Source organism: Asparagus officinalis, chromosome 10 (assembly GCF_001876935.1).
Source record: "Asparagus officinalis chromosome 10, Aspof.V1, whole genome shotgun sequence".
Classification (NCBI taxonomy): Eukaryota; Viridiplantae; Streptophyta; class Magnoliopsida; order Asparagales; family Asparagaceae; genus Asparagus; species Asparagus officinalis.
The window spans coordinates 58,462,713-58,483,027 of record NC_033803.1 but is presented as its reverse complement, the minus strand read 5'-3'; the positions used below and the strand labels follow the sequence as shown (position 1 = coordinate 58,483,027).

The 20,315-nt window shown below is 43.2% G+C and overlaps 1 protein-coding gene across 1 annotated transcript in view; it reads right to left on the bottom strand.

Moving 5' to 3' along the window:
* LOC109825353 (fructokinase-1-like) overlaps nt 15,134–20,315 on the bottom strand; it is a 5,366-nt gene continuing 184 nt past the window's right edge. The window contains 4 exon segments of the mRNA XM_020392201.1: nt 15,134–15,432; nt 15,524–15,640; nt 16,181–16,513; nt 20,071–20,315. The exon segment at nt 20,071–20,315 is cut by the window's right edge and continues 9 nt beyond it. Of these exon segments, the coding sequence (XP_020247790.1) occupies nt 15,307–15,432; nt 15,524–15,640; nt 16,181–16,513; nt 20,071–20,315 (821 nt within the window). The 3' untranslated portion in view covers nt 15,134–15,306.

Genomic DNA, 20,315 nt, shown 5'->3' with positions numbered 1-20,315 from the left:
GGAATTACTGTTCACGAGACAGTATTTACTGTCTCGCGGGGAGAGACAGTCTTTACTGTCTCGGAATTACTGTTCACGAGACAGTATTTACTGTCTCGCGGGGAGAGACAGTCTTTACTGTCTCGGAAGTACTGTTCATCCTGGAGGCTATAAATACCCCCGAAGGCCATTTTTGAAAGGGGCTGATCATTATCGAGCATTTTTCAGAGCATTCTAAAGCAGAGAGAGAGCAGAGTTCTTGAGCTTCTGGCAACTCATTGATATTCAGGCTTTGACTTGATTTCAAGAAGAACGACTATCTTACCTTGATAAGATATCGTTTCAAGTTCTCACTTCGATAAACGAAGTCAGAATCATAAACCCCTCATGATTCGATCAGAATCTGTGATTTGGTGGTCCACGGGCTAACGCACCCCCGGCACAGGTAAAGATCCCACGCAAGCAGTGATCCAAACAACGATCCTGCGTTTGTTTCCCAAGAGTTGTAATTTTTCATTTTGTTGTGTAAAAGAAGTCTTATAAAAAGGCTATTTCTTTTGAATTTATTGTAATCGACTGAAGATATAATGAATTCCATGACAAAACCAACTTTTGACGCAAACAGCCTAAACTGTTAGGCTCGCCTGATTTGAGCGGTTCGCCCGTACTGGGAACCTGGCTCAAGAAGTGGAGCTCGCCTAAACTGTTAGGCTCGCCTGATTTGAGCGGGTCGCCCGTACTGGGAACCTGGCTCAAGAAGTGGAAGTGTGGGGAATAGTTTAACCTCTTATACCAGTTGGAGGATCAGAAGAAGCAGTTTATACTCGTGTACTTGTCGGAGTGTTAAGGGAGCAGTTTAAACTCATGCACCAGTTGGAGTGTCAGAAGAAGCAGTTTATACTCGTGTACTTGTCGGAGTGTTAAGGGAGCAGTTTAAACTCGTATACTTGTCGGAGTGTAAGGGGACTATCAGAGGTGATTGTTAACGTGATAGCTTTGTGGGCCCGCCGTCCTATTGAAGAGGACTAACGGGGGAAATTTGGAGGAGACTATCAGAGGTAATAGTTAACTTGATAATTTTGAAAGATCTATCGTCAATTTAAATGAGACTGATGGAGAAATGACTATCAGAGGTAACAGTTAACTTGATAGTTTTGTGGGTCCGCCGTCCTATTGAAGAGGATCAACGGGGGAAATCGTAGGATATGAGGAAATGGTCTCCACTACCAAGGCATCTTGGTCATCATCCCCTCGAAATTCATGCGGGTCTTCGTCACCCATATGCTTGAGCATGCTCTCGACTTGTTCTCCTTGGCGGAGTAAGTCTTTCCATGAGCGAGCTTCAACAGCGCCCATATTGGACAGAACGCTGATGGAGAGATTGTTCTGGCACATCTCGATGAGCGTGGCCTCGGAAATTCGATCGCGAGAATGCAGCGATCGGTTTCTGAATCTCTTGACAAAGTTGCTTACAGACTCTGTTTTCCTCTGCTTCACAGTTAGCAGGGTGGTCATAGATACTTCTGTGTCATCATCGAAGAATCTGGCTACGAAGAGCCTTTCCATGTTCTTCCAGCAGGTGATGGACCCGGGCTCCAATCTGCGAAACCATTCAAAATCGACCCCCTTGAGGGTACCAATGAACAGTCGAGTCATAATGGGATCGTTTCCCACTATGTGTCCAGTTTGCGTCTGGAAGTAGTAGATGTGCTGGGTAGGAGAACCCTTGCCATTGAACTGCAGGAGGTCCAGCGGCTCGAACTTTGCCGGGTAGGAGACCGCATCTCATTCAATTGGATACGGTCTAACAACCCCCAGCTTGTTCGCATGCTTCTGGAGCTTTAAGGCGTCGAGCTGACTTTGGAGATCGTCAAACCTCTTGTCTCTTGGGTTATGGCCCGAAGATGACGCTCCTCTAGATGACTCGGATGAGGAGTGAGAAGGAGTAGGCACCCGCTCCTTGTGCTTCAAGGATTTATGCGAAGCCCGCGAAGTCCTCTCTCTCTTCCTCTTCTTCTCGCTCAGGAGCTGCTCCAACATCTCCTTCAGGGAGTCGATGGTTGCTTGTTGCTCGTCGAGTCTCCTGGATATCTCGTCAGGGATATCGGTCATGTGCACATTTGCGTGCTCGCCCTGAACTGAGCTTGAAGTCTGCGACATTGCCACTGCTGAGCAATCGTCGTCGTCGTTGTCAGAGACGGACGTCAGACCCGTGCAGGCAAATGAGGTGGTCACCCCTATTTGGGCGTGAGCGTGTTGGCGAGGTTCAGGCTGGCGAAGTTCGCCCGTCAGGCGAGATTGGTACAGTGTGCCTGCGCCTGTCTGGCGAGCTGTTGCTTCGCCTTTCTGGCGATCTTGGGCCGTCAGGCGAGCTTGGTGAAGTTCGCTTGTTTGACGAAGCCCTCTTAAACTGCAGAGTTCGCCAGGTGCCCTTGGTTCGCCAAAATTGAGCACCTTGCTCACAGAGTGGGGCTCGCCTAAACTGCTAAGCTCGCCCGATTTGAGCGGTTCGCCAAAAATAGAAACCTGGCTCAAGTGGTTGGGCTCGCCTAAACTGCTAGGCTTGCCCGATTTGAGCGGTTCGTCAAAACTGGGAACCTGGCTCAAAGAGATGGGCTCGCCTAAACTGCTAGGCTCGCCTGATTTGAGCGGTTCGCCAAAAATGGGAACCTGGCTCAAGAGGTTGATTCCTCTCAAGCCTGAATAATAATTCAGGCTGTCGTGGGGGATGAGGGATTGTGCCTCGAGACGAGCGAGAGCTTTTCGTCGCCGTTGTTTGGATCTTTTTGAACGAGGAGCGTTCATGTTGACGGCGGAGGCGTAGTCTGCGTCGACATGAATGGTTGATTCCTCTTGCACAGGGGTCTGCGAGGATCGCTCATCGACCCATTCAGCACCCCCTAGACCTGCATTCTCGAATCTCGGCTCGGCCTCAACTGGTTCGTGGGGGAAAGAACCCCCTGCCTCGGCTTGGGTAGATCCCTCAGGCTTGGTTGCCTCGGCCTCTTGGGGCTGGGCCACCCGCACGACTCTGCAACCATCGCGAGATGTATTGCTGCGAGAAGAGGACGATTGTAAGTACCCTTCGAATTTGATCACAAGGGACTCAACAGTAGTCCCTGCAGCAACTTCGTCAGACTGCGCCACCACCAATTCATCTGAATGAACGGATTCTCCCACTGTGGTCGCCATCTTCTGTAGGTGTAAATTTTGATCTCCCAAAAACAGGGAACTTTGTTTGTATTGATAAGAAGGCTTATTACAAACTAATAAATCAAATGTTTACAACAGAAGCGGAGGGAAAGCCCTCCTTGTTTAACGTGGGTTTCCTCGGTGGCGATAGGACGCCTCGCTCGGTGCTCGTGCCGAGTCTGCTTCCCTTGGACGATCCGATCGAAGTTGCTGCCGGAGCCTCAGTTCTCAAACGAGGGAGCCTTTGGCAAAGGTCCAGGTTCAACCTTTGGGAGATTAGCCAGCAGAATATGCAACGGCCAATCCCCCTCTTCAGGGGCTCAGAACTAGGAAGTGGCGCTGCAATGCAAAAGTGATGCAGAGAGCTTGTCGTCGCCTCCGTTGGGAGTCGAGAGCCAGTGGTTCAGTTAACTGATTGAATTAATCAATTAACTATGTGTGAACCCCTTTCCTGTAGCCGGGCGAGGTTCTTAAATAGAGGAGAGATGGCGTGGCCTCTCCTTGAATCATGGGATGTGACCATGTCCTGTTGAGAGATGTCTTGTCGTCTTTCTGCAATATGAATGGTCATTCGAGGGATTGTGCTTTATGTCATATCACATAGGAATGGGAAGGCCTATCCTCGTACGTGTGACAACGGCTGTCAGGTACTCGAATGGATCTGACCAACCACCGAGCGCCGGTGGCTTTCACCCTTCGCACGGAGGCGTATTCTGCGTCGACACAAATGGTTGATTCCTCTTGCACAGGGGTCTGCGAGGATCGTTCATCGACCCATTCAGCAGCCCCTAGACCTGCATTCTCGAATCTCGGCTCGGCCTCAACTGGTTCGGGGGGAAAAGAACCCCCTGCCTCGGCTTGGGTAGATCCCTCAGGCTTGGTTGCCTCAGCCTCTTGGGGCTGGGCCACCCGCACGACTCTGCAACCATCGCGAGATGTATTGCTGCGAGAAGAGGACGATTGTAAGTACCCTTCGAATTTGATCACAAGGGACTCAACAGTAGTCCCTGCAGCAACTTCGTCAGACTGCGCCACCACCAATTCATCTGAATGAACGGATTCTCCCACTGTGGTCGCCATCTTCTGTAGGGTGAAAATTTGATTCTTCCGAAGAAAGGAGTTTCGTTTGTATTTATAAGAAAGCTTATTACAAACTAACAAATCAAATGTTTACAACAGAAGCAGAGGGAAGGCCCTCTTTGTTTTGTGTGGGGACTTTAGGTGGCGATAGGATGCCTCGCTCGGTGCTCGTGCCGAGTCTGCTTCCCTTGGACGATCCGATCGAAGTTGATGCCGGAGCCGGAGCTTCGGTTCTCAAATGAGGGAGCCTTTGGCAAAGGTCCAGGTTCAACCTTTGGGAGATTAGCCAGCAGAATATGCAACGGCCAATCCCCCTTCTTCATGCTGCTGAAGATGGGTTTTAACAGGCAAGGGATGGCATGGGCTATCCCTTGATTCATGGGATTTGACCACTAATAGAGGTGAGGGAGATAGCTTGACTGCTCCTTGAATTATGGGATGTGACCACACGTTGTTCGGAGACGTCCTGCTGTTCATTCGTACCGTCAATGGTCATTCGAAGAGCTGTGCTCTGCATCACGCTACATAGGAGTGGGAAAGCCCCTCCTCGTATGCGTGACAACGGCTGTCAGATGCTTGCGTGGATCTGACCAACCACCGAGCGTTGGCGGCTCTCGTCCCTTCACCTGGACAACTGAGGTGAGCCGCATTTATGAGGGTGCAGGCTGTTTCGGCGCCTGTCCGCTCATTCGTACTGTGGACGGCCATCTGACGGGCCTGGAGTATTGTGCCCTCTCCCTTGATTTGTGGGATTTGACCACTGATGTAACTGTTCCCATGCTCCCAGTGGGCAGTTGACAGTGAGCTGGCGAGTCTGCAGCTTGGGTCTGCAGGCGAGCTTGGGACTGCAGGCAGACTTGGGTCTGCAGGCGAGCTGAGTTTGCAGGCGAGCTTGGGACTGCAGGGAGACTTGGGTCTGCAGGCGAGCTAGCAGGCGAACTGGGTTTGCAGGCGAGCTCAGGTGCGCAGGCAGACTTGCTTATGACTGCAGGCAGACTCGGGTCTGCAGGCGAGCTGGGTCTGCAGGCGAGCTGGGTCTGCCGGCGAGCTCGAGTGTGCAGGCGAGCTCGGGTGTGCAGGCAGACTTGGGTCTTGATCGTGCAGGTGAAATTCGAGCTGCAGGCGAGCTCTTGAGCATGGATCGAAGAATAGGCCGTAACTTTCAAACCGTAAGTCGGAATTGGACGAATTATATATGAAAATCGCCTATCTCGAAGATATCTGCCAAATTCCTCCGTTTCGCCAAATTCCTTACGGTTTGGGAGATATCTGCGTTTTCCCCTTTTTATCAGTGTTTTTCCCCTTTTTGCTATTTCGGGCGAGGTTTTAGCAGTTTTGTTCTGAACTTCTCTGATAAGGATTTAAAGGTAATTTTTATTTTCTACAACAACTTATGACGGAGGAATGGACCCTCGTCAAAAGGGCTCGTTCAACCCACTGTGGTCGCCAGCGTGTTTGGGGAGAAAATTATTTTCTCCATTATATAACTCATTACAACTTTGATCGTTACAATAAGTTTAAAAAGATCGGTTTTTTATAAGACATTTACACATTGAAAATAAAAGGGTATAATTCTCGTCAAACAGCACCGAGATCGTTTATCGGTCTTCTGCTTGCGTGGGATTTTTGCCTATGCCGGGGACGTTAATATCCGTGGACCGCTGCGGATCAGATCCGGTTGACAGATTGATGATCAAAGCTCTTACTTCAAGAAGGAAGAAATCGCTGTAGCGATAATCTCGACCAAGCGAGATTACGGCTATTCTCGAGATTTAAGACCAAGCTTATATCCGGATGAATAGGGGACGGGTCTCAGATCTCTCGAACTCCACTCTTTATGTACATGAGATCGTTGAGATCTAGCTAACCCTCTCTGAAATTCGTGGCTATGCACTCGAGAAACCGACAGTACATCGCCCTCTTGATGTTCAGCCTCGGAGAAATGAGCACCCGAGCTCGTATTTATAAGCTTCGAAAGCGGGTATTTGGATAAGAACGAAGGATTCCTCCTTATCTTCAGTTAAGAACTGATTAACTATAGTATCAGATCAGTTGGGACGCTCAGGAACCAACAAATCCCGAGAGAATCCTTGAAAATCGAAAAATCACATTTTTAGATCAAATCTGGACAAATCCTGAGAGAATCCGTGAAAACCGAAAAATCACACTTTTAGATCAAATCTGACTAAAGTGTCACCCGGTGGCTCGGCCTGGCTGGGCCACCAAATGGTGGCTTGACCGTTGAGCCATCCTTGGTGACCTGGCTATGGGCCAAACCACTGGTTCGGCCGAACCGTTTCGATGCGACTCGGCCGCCAGCGGCTTTCTTAGTCTTCCGGATTAGGATTTGTTACGCCGTTACGCGTATTTCGTCGTTTCGTTGACTTGTATGCTGTTTTTGTGGCCGATGAGTACGCGGGTCACTTGGTTCGCCGATTTGGTGGCTGATGAGCGTGCAGGCCACTTGATGGTGGCCGGTGAGCACGCGGGTTACTTGGTTCACCGATTTGGTGGTCGATGGGCGTGCGGGCCACTTGGTGGTGGCCGGTGAGCACGCGGGTCACTTGGAGCTGGCCGACGAGTGCACGGGCAACTTGGAGGTGGCCGGTGAGCGTACAGGCCATTCGGTTTGCCGTTTCGCTTCATGTGTTCGTTAGCATCGGAAAATCCTCTTAGACTTAGATAATGACGTTCATCACCTTCGGTTTGATCGTTCAATTTGTGGACCTCTCGTTCATGGAACGAATCGAGAGGGGATTTTGGCTTTGGTCCTAACTGTTTAAAGGTTTGACCAAGATGGGAATTTGAGACGATCCTAACTGTTTAAAGGTTTGATCGTTCAATTTGTGGACCTCTCGTTCATGGAACGAATCGAGAGGGGATTTTGGCTTTGGTCCTAACTGTTTAAAGGTTTGACCAAGATGGGAATTTGAGACGATCCTAACTGTTTAAAGGTTTGATCGTTCAATTTGTGGACCTCTCGTTCATGGAACGAATCGAGAGGGGATTTTGGCTTTGGTCCTAACTGTTTAAAGGTTTGACCAAGATGGGAATTTGAGACGATCCTAACTGTTTAAAGGTTTGATCGTTCAATTTGTGGACCTCTCGTTCATGGAACGAATCGAGAGGGGATTTTGGCTTTGGTCCTAACTGTTTAAAGGTTTGACCAAGATGGGAATTTGAGACGATCCTAACTGTTTAAAGGTTTGATCGTTCAATTTGTGGACCTCTCGTTCATGGAACGAATCGAGAGGGGATTTTGGCTTTGGTCCTAACTGTTTAAAGGTTTGACCAAGATGGGAATTTGAGACGATCCTAACTGTTTAAAGGTTTGATCGTTCAATTTGTGGACCTCTCGTTCATGGAACGAATCGAGAGGGGATTTTGGCTTTGGTCCTAACTGTTTAAAGGTTTGACCAAGATGGGAATTTGAGACGATCCTAACTGTTTAAAGGTTTGATCGTTCAATTTGTGGACCTCTCGTTCATGGAACGAATCGAGAGGGGATTTTGGCTTTGGTCCTAACTGTTTAAAGGTTTGACCAAGATGGGAATTTGAGACGATCCTAACTGTTTAAAGGTTTGATCGTTCAATTTGTGGACCTCTCGTTCATGGAACGAATCGAGAGGGGATTTTGGCTTTGGTCCTAACTGTTTAAAGGTTTGACCAAGATGGGAATTTGAGACGATCCTAACTGTTTAAAGGTTTGATCGTTCAATTTGTGGACCTCTCGTTCATGGAACGAATCGAGAGGGGATTTTGGCTTTGGTCCTAACTGTTTAAAGGTTTGACCAAGATGGGAATTTGAGACGATCCTAACTGTTTAAAGGTTTGATCGTTCAATTTGTGGACCTCTCGTTCATGGAACGAATCGAGAGGGGATTTTGGCTTTGGTCCTAACTGTTTAAAGGTTTGACCAAGATGGGAATTTGAGACGATCCTAACTGTTTAAAGGTTTGATCGTTCAATTTGTGGACCTCTCGTTCATGGAACGAATCGAGAGGGGATTTTGGCTTTGGTCCTAACTGTTTAAAGGTTTGACCAAGATGGGAATTTGAGACGATCCTAACTGTTTAAAGGTTTGATCGTTCAATTTGTGGACCTCTCGTTCATGGAACGAATCGAGAGGGGATTTTGGCTTTGGTCCTAACTGTTTAAAGGTTTGACCAAGATGGGAATTTGAGACGATCCTAACTGTTTAAAGGTTTGATCGTTCAATTTGTGGACCTCTCGTTCATGGAACGAATCGAGAGGGGATTTTGGCTTTGGTCCTAACTGTTTAAAGGTTTGACCAAGATGGGAATTTGAGACGATCCTAACTGTTTAAAGGTTTGATCGTTCAATTTGTGGACCTCTCGTTCATGGAACGAATCGAGAGGGGATTTTGGCTTTGGTCCTAACTGTTTAAAGGTTTGACCAAGATGGGAATTTGAGACGATCCTAACTGTTTAAAGGTTTGATCGTTCAATTTGTGGACCTCTCGTTCATGGAACGAATCGAGAGGGGATTTTGGCTTTGGTCCTAACTGTTTAAAGGTTTGACCAAAATGGGAATTTGAGACGATCCTAACTGTTTAAAGGTTTGATCGTTCAATTTGTGGACCTCTCGTTCATGGAACGAATCGAGAGGGGATTTTGGCTTTGGTCCTAACTGTTTAAAGGTTTGACCAAATGGGAATTTGAGACGATCCTAACTGTTTAAAGGTTTGATCGTTCAATTTGTGGACCTCTCGTTCATGGAACGAATCGAGAGGGGATTTTGGCTTTGGTCCTAACTGTTTAAAGGTTTGACCAAATGGGAATTTGAGACGATCCTAACTGTTTAAAGGTTTGATCGTTCAATTTGTGGACCTCTCGTTCATGGAACGAATCGAGAGGGGATTTTGGCTTTGGTCCTAACTGTTTAAAGGTTTGACCAAATGGGAATTTGAGACGATCCTAACTGTTTAAAGGTTTGATCGTTCAATTTGTGGACCTCTCGTTCATGGAACGAATCGAGAGGGGATTTTGGTTTTGGTCCTAACTGTTTAAAGGTTTGACCAAATGGGTATTTAAGACGATCCTAACTGTTTAAAGGTTTGATCGTTCAATTTGTGGACCTCTCGTTCATGGAACGAATCGAGAGGGGATTTTGGCTTCGGTCCTAACTGTTTAAAGGTTTGACCAAATGGGTTTTGTGAGGGAAGATTGATCTAACGAAGTGATCGAATCTCATCTCAGCAAAAGAGTGTTCGAAAATCATAATAGGAGCTTAGTATTTATCATTCTGTCCATAATAATCGGGTTATCCCTAAGAATATTATATTTAACATTCTTCCAGGAACTTCCCATTACATGAATTATCGACCCCCAGCTTTCTTTGTAAAACTGGGTATAACGAGGAGTACGTTAACCTCAGTCATATGTTCGGGTTATCCTTAAGAATATAGGATTCTCCAGGAACTTCCCGTTAAGGAAAGGAAATAGTTTAGACTCATATACCTTTTGGAGTATCGAGGAGCAGTTTATACTCGTATACTTTTCGGAGTGAGGGGAAACAGTTTATACTCGTGTACCCAATGGAGTTGGGGAAAACAGTTTATACTCGTGTATCCGATGGAGTAATATGGTCGTCTTTACTCGACTTCTTTGGCCGTTATGACGCCGGAGTCAATTAAGGCTTGGATTTTGTTTTTGAGTCCAAAGCAAATTTCGGTGGGATGAAGAATCCTTCTGTGGTACGCACAGTAATTTGGATCCGTAATCATCTTAGCTCCATCCTGATCTTTAATAGGTGGTAGCTCGATTTTGTCATTAGCGAGGAGGTATTCCAATATGGCTGGAGCTTCATCCTCTTCGAATGAATATTCTTTTTGAAACTTCGGATCGAAAGTTGCGTTCCCAATGATTGCAGATGTCATTTGTTGGCCTTTCTCAGCTTCCTTTCTTTTAAGAAAGTGTTCAGCTTGTTCGCCACGAAATTTTAACTCCTTCCAAGTTGTGGACGGCTCAACCCCCAAAGCTTCCAAGACATCGATGGAGAGGTTATTGTGGCATGTTTGCAGGATGAACTCCTCTGTAATAGGATCTCTGCAATTCATCGCCATGTTACGGAAACGCTTGACAAAATTGTCGACTGACTCTCCGTCTTTTTGCTTCTCATCCAAAAGGATTCCGATTGACACTTCGGTGTCATCATCGAAGAAGTTGCTGAGGAACAAACTTTCCATGTCATCCCAGCAATTGATGCTCCCTGGCTTGAGCCGTCGGTACCAATCGAAGGCGGGCCCACGAAGGGTGCCAACGAATGACCGGATCATTAAGGCCTCGTTTCCAGAGATTATGCCCAAATGAGACTTGAAATAAATCAAGTGTTGAATCGGCGAACTCTTCCCTTCAAACGGTGTGAAGTTAATCAGATTGAATTTGGTCGGGTATGGTATTGAATCCCATTCCCTCGGATAAGGACATGGAATACCCGTCTTCTTAACTTCTTGAGCCGTCATCAAAGCATTGATTTTGTCTTCAAGTTTTTGCATTTTCCCGTCATCGTCTTCATTTCTTTCTGAATGATGTCGAGTAAAGATAATTGGACCACCCCCAGTGAGAGGTGCTATTGAACCACCCCCAATATCGTTATTGGGAGGATCCGTTAAACCACCCCCAGCGTTATTGCCATTGGGAGGTGTATCAGCCATAATGACTTCATCCACCTCTGGATCACTGTCATCTACAACATTCCGAGTGTGGTGGCTGGATTCAAATCGCTGATTGGACTCAGGAGGTTGAGGCTGTTGAGTTAACAGTTCTCTCATTTGTTGGATAGCCAACTTCATTTCTGTCTTCACTTCAGCTCTAATTTCTTCACGTTGTTTGGCTAGAGCTTCCTGAAGTATTTGAGTGAACTGATCAGCAGTGATTGTGAATACTTCTCTGATTTGTCCTGTGCTAGACATTGTATCATCAGAAGCGATTGCAGAATAAGTGTCCGAGAATTCATCCTCCGAGGACATTCCTTCTTGCATTCTCTTGTAGTCTCTGCGTCTGATAGCTCCTAATTGGAGTCGAGACATCCTTTGAGCAATTCTTGGATTGACTTTTCCTTTCGGGGAAAAGTCGGGATTTGAGTCACTTGAATGCTGTTTAGACTTTCTTCTATCAGCCACGTTGATGGTGACTTCAGGGAATTCATCATTTTGGACAGCTGCTCTTCTTTTGCGGAAATGTCTCGGCTTAGGTTTCGATAATACAGAGACTTTTCGTGGGATGACTTCTCGTTTGAAACAGTCACATTCTGATAATGCTGTTTTAACGAGTCGCGCACAGGAACAACGAGAGTTTATCTCTCGAATAACTCTCTTTCGAAAATTATTCACAACTTCAACTTGATAATACGATTCATCGGTATGATTGCCAAAAAATCGTATCGTCTGTTGGTATGATCTCCCAGGTATGACGATATCATTTGGTGAATGCGTCTTCTTCTGGGGGTATAAAACCTTGTTGGCATTCTCAGGACAATTTATTTTTGTTTTTGAGCGATCCAAGGTTATGTTGGGAGTCGCACGTCTGAAACCACCCATTTGCGGGTATGGGGTCTTAACGGGCTCCGAATGCTGATTTTGCATAAGTCCAGACTTTGGAATCCAAACTTGACGAAGTTTTGGTGATTCTTTGGTCACCATTTCCTTTCTCTTTTCTCGTCTTTGTTGTGAGAGAGCATGGGCATTAGCAGCTTTTGCACGACGTTTTTGTATACGTTCTTTGAGGGTTGAACGAGTCTTTTTGACAATAGTCCATTCCTTCGTCGTTGTTTTAGCAGAGATACGAGTGATTGGTTGTTGAGACAACTGAACCACTCGATATCTCCTCGACTCTAGGTCTGCGTGGTAACGAACCCCGTCGGTTTGTTCCAAGGCCTTAGCCATTTGGCGAGCGCGGCGTTGGCGTTGTCTCTGACGAGCTCTTTTCGTCAATGCCGGCGGGCTTTGATTCGATGACTCTTTAACTAGATAAGAGCCATTGTGAGCAGAGGTATTGCGAGTGAAATTCTCAGCAACAATCAAGCGAGAATCTTCATTTTGTGCCTTCTTTGGCATGTAAGTCTTCCTCAATTGTGAGATCCTCTTGTACTTGCGAGATACTGAAGATCTTGAAGAGGATGATGAGAAATATTCCTCAAACTTGGTTTGGTCGAATTCGTATTCGACCATGGATTCAACTGGAATCTTGATCGGCTGCGACACGACGGTCTCGGCAGCGAGACCGTTGGCTCCCACTGTGGTCGCCAGTTTGTTTTCGCCAAAAGTCGAATTTGTTGTCGAATTCATTATATCTTCGGTCGATTACAATAAATTCAAAGAAAACAGCCTTTTTATAAGACTCTTTTACACAACAAAAAGAAAATTACAACTCTTGAGAAAATAAACGCAGGATCGTTGTTTGGATCACTGCTTTCGTGGGATCTTTGCCTGTGCCGGGAGCGCTTTGACTCGTGGACCACCAAATCACAGATTCTGATTGAACCGTGAGGGGTTTATGATTCTGACTTCGTTTATCGAAGTGAGAAATTGAAACGATATCTTATCGATGTAAGATAGTCGTTCTTCTTGAAATCAAGTCAAAGCCTGATTATCAAGGATTGGCCGTAAGATCAGCACCTCTGCTCTCTCTGTGCTCTGGATTGCTCTGAAGTGCTTAAAACAATGATCAGCCTTGGATCTCTGCTGGCCGCCCCCTGTGAAAATGGCCTTCGGGGGTATTTATAACCCTCTGGATGAACAGTGCTCGCGAGACAGCATTTGCTGTCTCGGCGGGGGGGGGAGGGGTTGCTGTCTCCGCTGGCCGACGACCAGTGTTTGGCTGTTCGGCCGAAGCGAGACAGTAAATTTGGCTGTCTCGCCTAACGAGACAGTAAATACTGTGCTCGGAATATGCAGTTTTCTCATTGTAACCCGGCTCTCCCACTGTTTTTAAACTCCGTATTCTGGCAGTTATCAACGTGATTCTTCGGCCGCCCTGACGTTCCCTCACGTTCTTTGAAGCAGTTGGTCGGCGACCGGTGTCGGCGTTATAAAGTGGTTTATAACTTCTTTGAAAAGCTGTCCTGCATGGGCCGAGACAGAGAATGCTGTCTCGCATGGCGAGACAGAGAATACTGTCCTGTCTCGCCTGCGAGACAGAAAATGCTGTCTCGCCTGCGAGACAGAGAATGCTGTCTCGCATGGCGAGACAGTAAAGACTGTCTCGTATGCGAGACATCCCAAACTTGTGTTCTTCTGCCTTTTTGGATGATTTCCTCTTGAGCTGTATTTGGATATCTTTCAGCATTTTTTGACGCCTACACACTTAGATAATGGCGTTCATCATATTCTCTCTGTCTCAAGCTGTGTATGGATACCTATAGGTATTTTTAGATGTCTACAGTAGTAAGGTAATGTAAGTTGACATATCAATTACATATGAACACAATGACGCTTTCATAATTCAATGGCATCAGACAGATACATGGATACATAGAATCCATATTACAATATGCCTCTGAAATTGCATTTTCATCCACAGTACATCATCTAATTTAGCAAAGCTACGTTTTTCGGCTTCTCATCTATTAAAAAAAAACCCAAAACAACTACAAGCATTGCAATCAACCCCAAATTGCAAGTTGGAAGTAATCTTTTCATCACGTGCGTCTCCTCTTTAAGCTTCATCTTTTCATCCATCAGTTTCTTGTTCTCAAATGCCAAAGACCTACTTTCATTCTCTAAGAACTCCATTTGGTTGGTCAACACTTCCAACCTCAGCCTTCAATTGTTGCTTCTCCATCATAACTACGTTCAACATTTCTTTTGTCCTCCCGTCAATTTCTTGATCAAACCATTGGAAAAAAAAAATCACATCTTTTGGAGCTATATACAATAGTTACATAATGGCGGCTAAAGAATCTCCTACCTAGATTTGCGTTTGTCCTTAAAGTAGGTAAAGAGGCCCTCATATTACATTTGCACTTAACCACCATTGACCGACCGTGTGAAAAAAGGAGGAGATGCAGAACCACCTACATTGGAGCTCCAAAACCTAAACATCTCACAAATACACGATAAACAAGGATGTTGGGTTTACAAAAAAACGTGATTCCAACAAGAAATCGCCTTACTTGATATTATCTTCTACCTCTAGATTTAGGGCTAGGTTATGAGAGAGAGAATGAGGTGGGAAAAGTTTAACATTATACCTCTTAAATCACAATCATCAATCGTGCGGTGGACAATGTGATTTGCCTTGGAAGAAAAAATTGGTATTGAGCATGAAGTGGACGTTGTGATTTGCCTTCGAAGAAAAAGTTGGTATTGAGCGTGCAGTGGACATTGGTATTGAGCGTAAAGTCGTAAAGTTGACGTCGTGATTTGCCCTTGAAGAAAATTTTGGGACAAAGGATAAAATAAGTTTTAGTTTTGAAATGTTGTACAATCATCCTCTAATCGTTGGAGTTTAGAGATTAACGTCCTTTTGACGCTTAAAAATCCATTGCATAGCTGAGCAGATTAGTTCACATGAGACTGTGTTAGGGGAGCACTTGCTTTGTTGTAGCATTTAGAGCATCTCCAACAGCTTCTCCATTTTCCACTTTTGATAAATCTAATTAGGTTTTTGGTCCAACAGATTCTCCATCTCATTCCCCAAAATAGGGATGAAAGAGAAAAAACGGGGAACCTTACCCAAATCTGCATCATTCTCCAAATTTTTAGAAAAAAAAAGATTCTTCAAAATAAGAAAGCTGTTAGAGTTAGTGTAAAAATAATTTGAAGAATATGACTTTTGCTTCTCCATTTTAAAGAAAATTTTAGAGAAGCTGATGGAGATGCCCTTAAAAGAGCTTTAGTTTGTTCGTGAAAGCAGGAATAGGAACAAGGGAGGCACTGTTAACTTTCTCAATGAGCAACTGCCACGGACAATTAAAAGAGAGAAAAACAGCTTTTCAATCCTCAGCAAACATATCATCAGAAACATTATGGGAAGGCCACAAACTTAATAAGAAAGATCATACAACAACGATTTTCGAATCATAAAAAAGACCCTAAGCCTTCATAAAAGCCACAGCTTCCTCTATGGTGGGCAACGCAGGGATTGCCCCTTTCTTAGTGGTCGTTATAGCTCCACATGCATTTGCAAATTTCAGAATCTCCCTCATTCTCTTCTCATCCTATCAATCAAAGAGAAAAGCTCGTGTTAGAATTAATTAGCATTATCGATCATTTCAGTTCAGATTACACTGGTTCGAATTTGTCACATACTTGAAGAGCAGATTGGTCCTCGACAAGCTTGGTGAGTAGTGCACCAACAAACGCATCACCTGCTCCTGTGGTGTCTACTTGCTTGACGGTGAATGCATCAACAGAGCCATGGAAATCCTACAGAGTTTAATGAGACCATGAGAATCATTTTTCTGTCATTTTTCGAAGTTTTTGGGTTAATTGTAGATGCACCTCATATACTATGGGAGTGTCACCACTTATCAACTCTGATCTATTTTACTCACATGTAAATTTCTAATAACAGGAACCAGACATTTACCCAGAAAGTCCCAAGAGATTCCCAAGTGAGTTTAAAAGTTACAAAAAAAAAGAACGAGGGCAATAGAGTGGAGGTGCTAATAAAAAGAAAATAATATAAAAAAGTTAAATTATCAAAGTACAAGGGACTGTAGCTGCAAATAAAACTTTCCCTATTTTATTAACATATATGCCTCTAAAGCTAATGGCAACATTATTTTTTCGTTAGTTTTCATTATATTTTCGTAAACATTGCCATGAGGTTCCTAATTGAGTCTAAAAACAAGCAGTCCCATAATAATATAAAACAGTATAAATAACTACACTTCCATGATACAGAGGAGCACATCAGCAAATAATTTTATTGGCAAAAGAAAAAAAAAGAGGAAACAGTGTTACCTTGGTGTAGTACTTGCAACCCTTCTCTCCAAGGGTAACCAACATGAGCTTGAAGCTCGGGCGCCATAAAGTCATGCACACTTCGTCTTCAACAGTGTCCTTTCCAGTAAGGAACTCGAGCTCGACATCACTGACCTTGATGATGTCAGCCTGGTCCCAGATGCTCATGATCTGTGTTCTTGCCTCATCAGCAGATGACCAGAGAGGGAGACGGAGGTTAGGGTCGTAAGAGAGGAGAGCGCCCGCTTCCTTGGCGACCTCCATGGCTCTTAGATGTGCAGTTCTGCAGGGTTCTGTGATAAGGCTTATGGAGCCGTAGTGGAAGACTGTAGACTGAGAAAACAAAAAACAGAGGGAAATGAGAATTTGGTTAATTGTTGCAATTAAGTAAATGTATTTTGTCTATTTCAAATCAATTTATTATCAGGATTTTCTTCTGATTTTCTCAAAAATGTTAAGTGAGAAAACACAAAACAGAGGAAACAGAGAATTGGGTTAATTGTTGCCATTAAGTAAATGTATTATGTCAACTTCAAATCAATGAATCGTCACTATTTCTTATGATGTTCTTAAAAAGGTTAAGTGAGAAAACACAAAACAGAGGAAAATGAGAATTGGGTTAATTGTTGCAATTCAGAAAATGCATTATGTCAATTTTAAATCAACTTATTGTCATGTTTACTTCTGATGTTTTCAAAAAGGTTAAGTGAGCGACTACGAAGAGTTGATCCTTAACTTACTAACCGAGGAAGTATGCATATAGAATAAAACAAGTTAATCCGTATTAAGGCTACAAAAGAATTAAGATAGTGCGTATTGATGAACTGAATGGAGTTAACCAGGGATTTACTAATTGTACTCCTTACCCAGATTAAGAAATAACTGCCTTTGTTTGTAAAGAAATTGATGAAATCATCTCTCTTTCACACACTACATAGGAGATCATGGATTACTATAAGTCATATCTCACGAAGTTAATCCTTTATACGAAATGAATTTACTAACTTAACATATTCCCTTAACCCCTCATATTCATAAACAGGATTACTTTCAAAGGGTAAAAAAACATTTGCTGTTTCTCAAAATTTTGTGTAGACCCCTACTATTTCTACTTCTAATCAGGACCAATTATTCTATTCAGGAACTCACTACATAAATCATGCAAACCATCTACTTTTGGATTATAAAGTAATTTAACCTTTAAAGAAATAGTAAGGTATGATTTAAAGTAGAATACAGGAGTCAAAGAGATACTTTTAATAAGCAGAACGTACTATTTAATTTCTAAGGGGTGTACAAGAAATTCAATTGAAACTCAAGGGCACAGAGATGATTTTCTACAACATATGTAATACAAAGCTCTAAAGTAAATAGTGAACCTCTTAACACTTTCTCAGAACTAGCTATGACACAAATTGAAAGGAATATATAATAAGAATGTGCTAAATGTGTCCATTAAACTAATTTTTTACTATATTAGCTAGAAAATCAGTCCTAAAAGTATAAATAACTACAACTTGACACAATATAAAATTATATGAAGTTGAATGGTCACGCTCTCTTAAAAGTTAATGAAATGCGCCACATGCCTTAATAATGAGATAGGGCCAATAAGAGGACTGACCATTAATAAATTAATTAAGGTGAAGGAACCCAGTCAAAAGTTAGGTGCAAAGTTACAATTTAGCATCAAACTCTGCCTAAAGTAGATCATGTTTACACAAATCAGAATTAAGCCTCTCCAACCAATTTGCAGCCAAAGGTCCCCACCAACAGCTCATTGGAGTAAAAGCAAAGGGCCCAAAAGAAGTCATCTCTCTTTTTCTCAAGTACTAAATGTCAGCATGACAGATTAGATAGAGCAAAATAGTGAAGAGGATGGCTTATTGATAAAAAGCCCACTTGCTAGTAGAATTTGCAGTTTTTAGCTCATGTAATTCCATTTCTGCACTTGTGAACAAATTGATTGAATGAATATGTTGCAAAACTGGATCATCATTAACCTTATTATATTTACAAGCTAATGATTCGAATTTGGTTCCTGCTATCCCCTCCGTATTCCATTCTCTACATGTTAAGATTTACACATGCTAGCACAGGCAAAATACTTCTATAGATGATGAAAAGTGTTAGCTACACTCAGAAAGATTAAATTTACCTAGATTTTGTAGTTAGTTTATTAATACCTTTTGATCTATTTTAGCTGATTTCACGAGGGATGACAAGACCTTGTGCAGAGAATAGGAATCCAAACCAAAACACGAGGAGAGAAAATAAAAAATAAAACCCAGGTAGCAACAAAAACTAGAGACAGCAACCAGCCCATGCCCTATTGATTGCTTCAGAAACCCAGGGAAAAGCAGATGCAGGGCGTCTCAGTTACATCAATTTATCCAAAATAAGATTGGAAAATTTAAAATTTAGCAAGACAAATTAGACTATGCTTTTCTAATACTCTTTTACAGCAACTAATGAATATTATAAGGATCCTGTAAGTGTTTGATACTTGTATCAAACCTAGTATAAAATTTGTAGTCGATTTATTTATGATAAATTTTACCATCCATATTCGAGCAGATATCTTGATCTTGCTCGCATGCTAGGTATTCTGATAAGATTTGTATTTGTTATCTAGTCCTTAAAAAGTTTTCCACATCATTTTCCACTAAATCCCCCATATAACTTTATATTTCACACTTTAAACTTTAGTAATAATTGTCTTAGACAAAGTTACCGAGGCGCTTCTACCATATTCATGCACGTGCGATGCTGGTGTGGATTTTTCAAGAAGAAAAACACTTTCACCTACCCCTTAATCGTATCTACCACCTCTTGACCCAAAGTCTGATACACTGGGCCCCTCCACTTTTCCCTTCGAACTTGGATCTTTCGTTCTGTTTATATCGGTTTATTATTATTCAGCAAATAGTTTAGTGGGATCTTGTCTTCCCCCCCCACGTTTAGCTTAATTGACAAGCAAAATTCTAGATCTCAAACTCAAACATCAATAAAGACTAAATAACGAATTTAATCCAGAATTAGTTCAAATATCAAGCAAAGCTAATTCCAACCTTAATACAGCGATTATCGACATAAAGAGGACACGTCTAATTAAGCTTAAGCAAAAATATATATTGTTCGGTGTAATTTAGGCCTTGTTCAGGGGAAATCTGCAAAAAAGGGAACTTTTCTTGCGGATCACCAACGATTCAATAAAAACTAAATAGAGAATTTAATTCCTAAATTAATTCATCAATCAAATATAATCCTTAAATCTCATTTCAAATCACGTAGAAGCAGAACTTTGATCCGATCTTGATGATCCGTGAGGATTAAATTATTCGTTCCATGCCTCTCATAGCATATAACATAGAAGTCAAACAGAGCTTACAAGATCCAAACATTTAACCTATAACTTTTCATGAAAATGAAACTTTGTTCAGTGTGCAATCCCCGAAAAAAAAAACATTTTCTTGCAGATCACGTAGTTTATCCAAGATTTTTGGCTCAAAGATTAACCAACTCGGGTAACTTTTGGGTGTATAAATGGTTTTAAAAGTGCAAGGATTTAAAGTTAAAATGAAGAAGCAGATCTCAATGAAAATCACGCTTTTTAAGAGGCCAATCTGCGAAATTTACAAGAACCAAACATCTAAAGAGGGAAAACAATATTTTTCATGAGAACGAAACTTTGCTCAGGGGCAAATCTGCAAAAGAAAAAACATTTTCTTGCAGATCACGTAGTCTACCAAAAGTTTTTGGGTCCAAAAATGAACCAACTCAGGTATCCTGGATATACGAGTAATTTTTTTTTAAATGAGTTTTTTAATTAAAAAAACAACAAGAAAAACGCAGATCTCAATGCAAAATCCAAACAAAAAAAAACTTACCCTTCGAATTAGATCCAAATTCAACTCCGCCTCCGTCAACAGCATATCAGCGCTAGGGTTTCGATAGAACATGAACTCCCTCTCGCCATCAGCCCTCAGCGTCACGAACGCCAGCGCCGTCCTCGCTCCCGAGTCGAAGCAGATCCCGCCATCGATCACCCCATTATCCTTCAAGATATTGGCCAGCATGCGGCCGAACTCATCGTCACCGAGTTTCCCGACGAACGCCGATCTCCCGCCGAGCC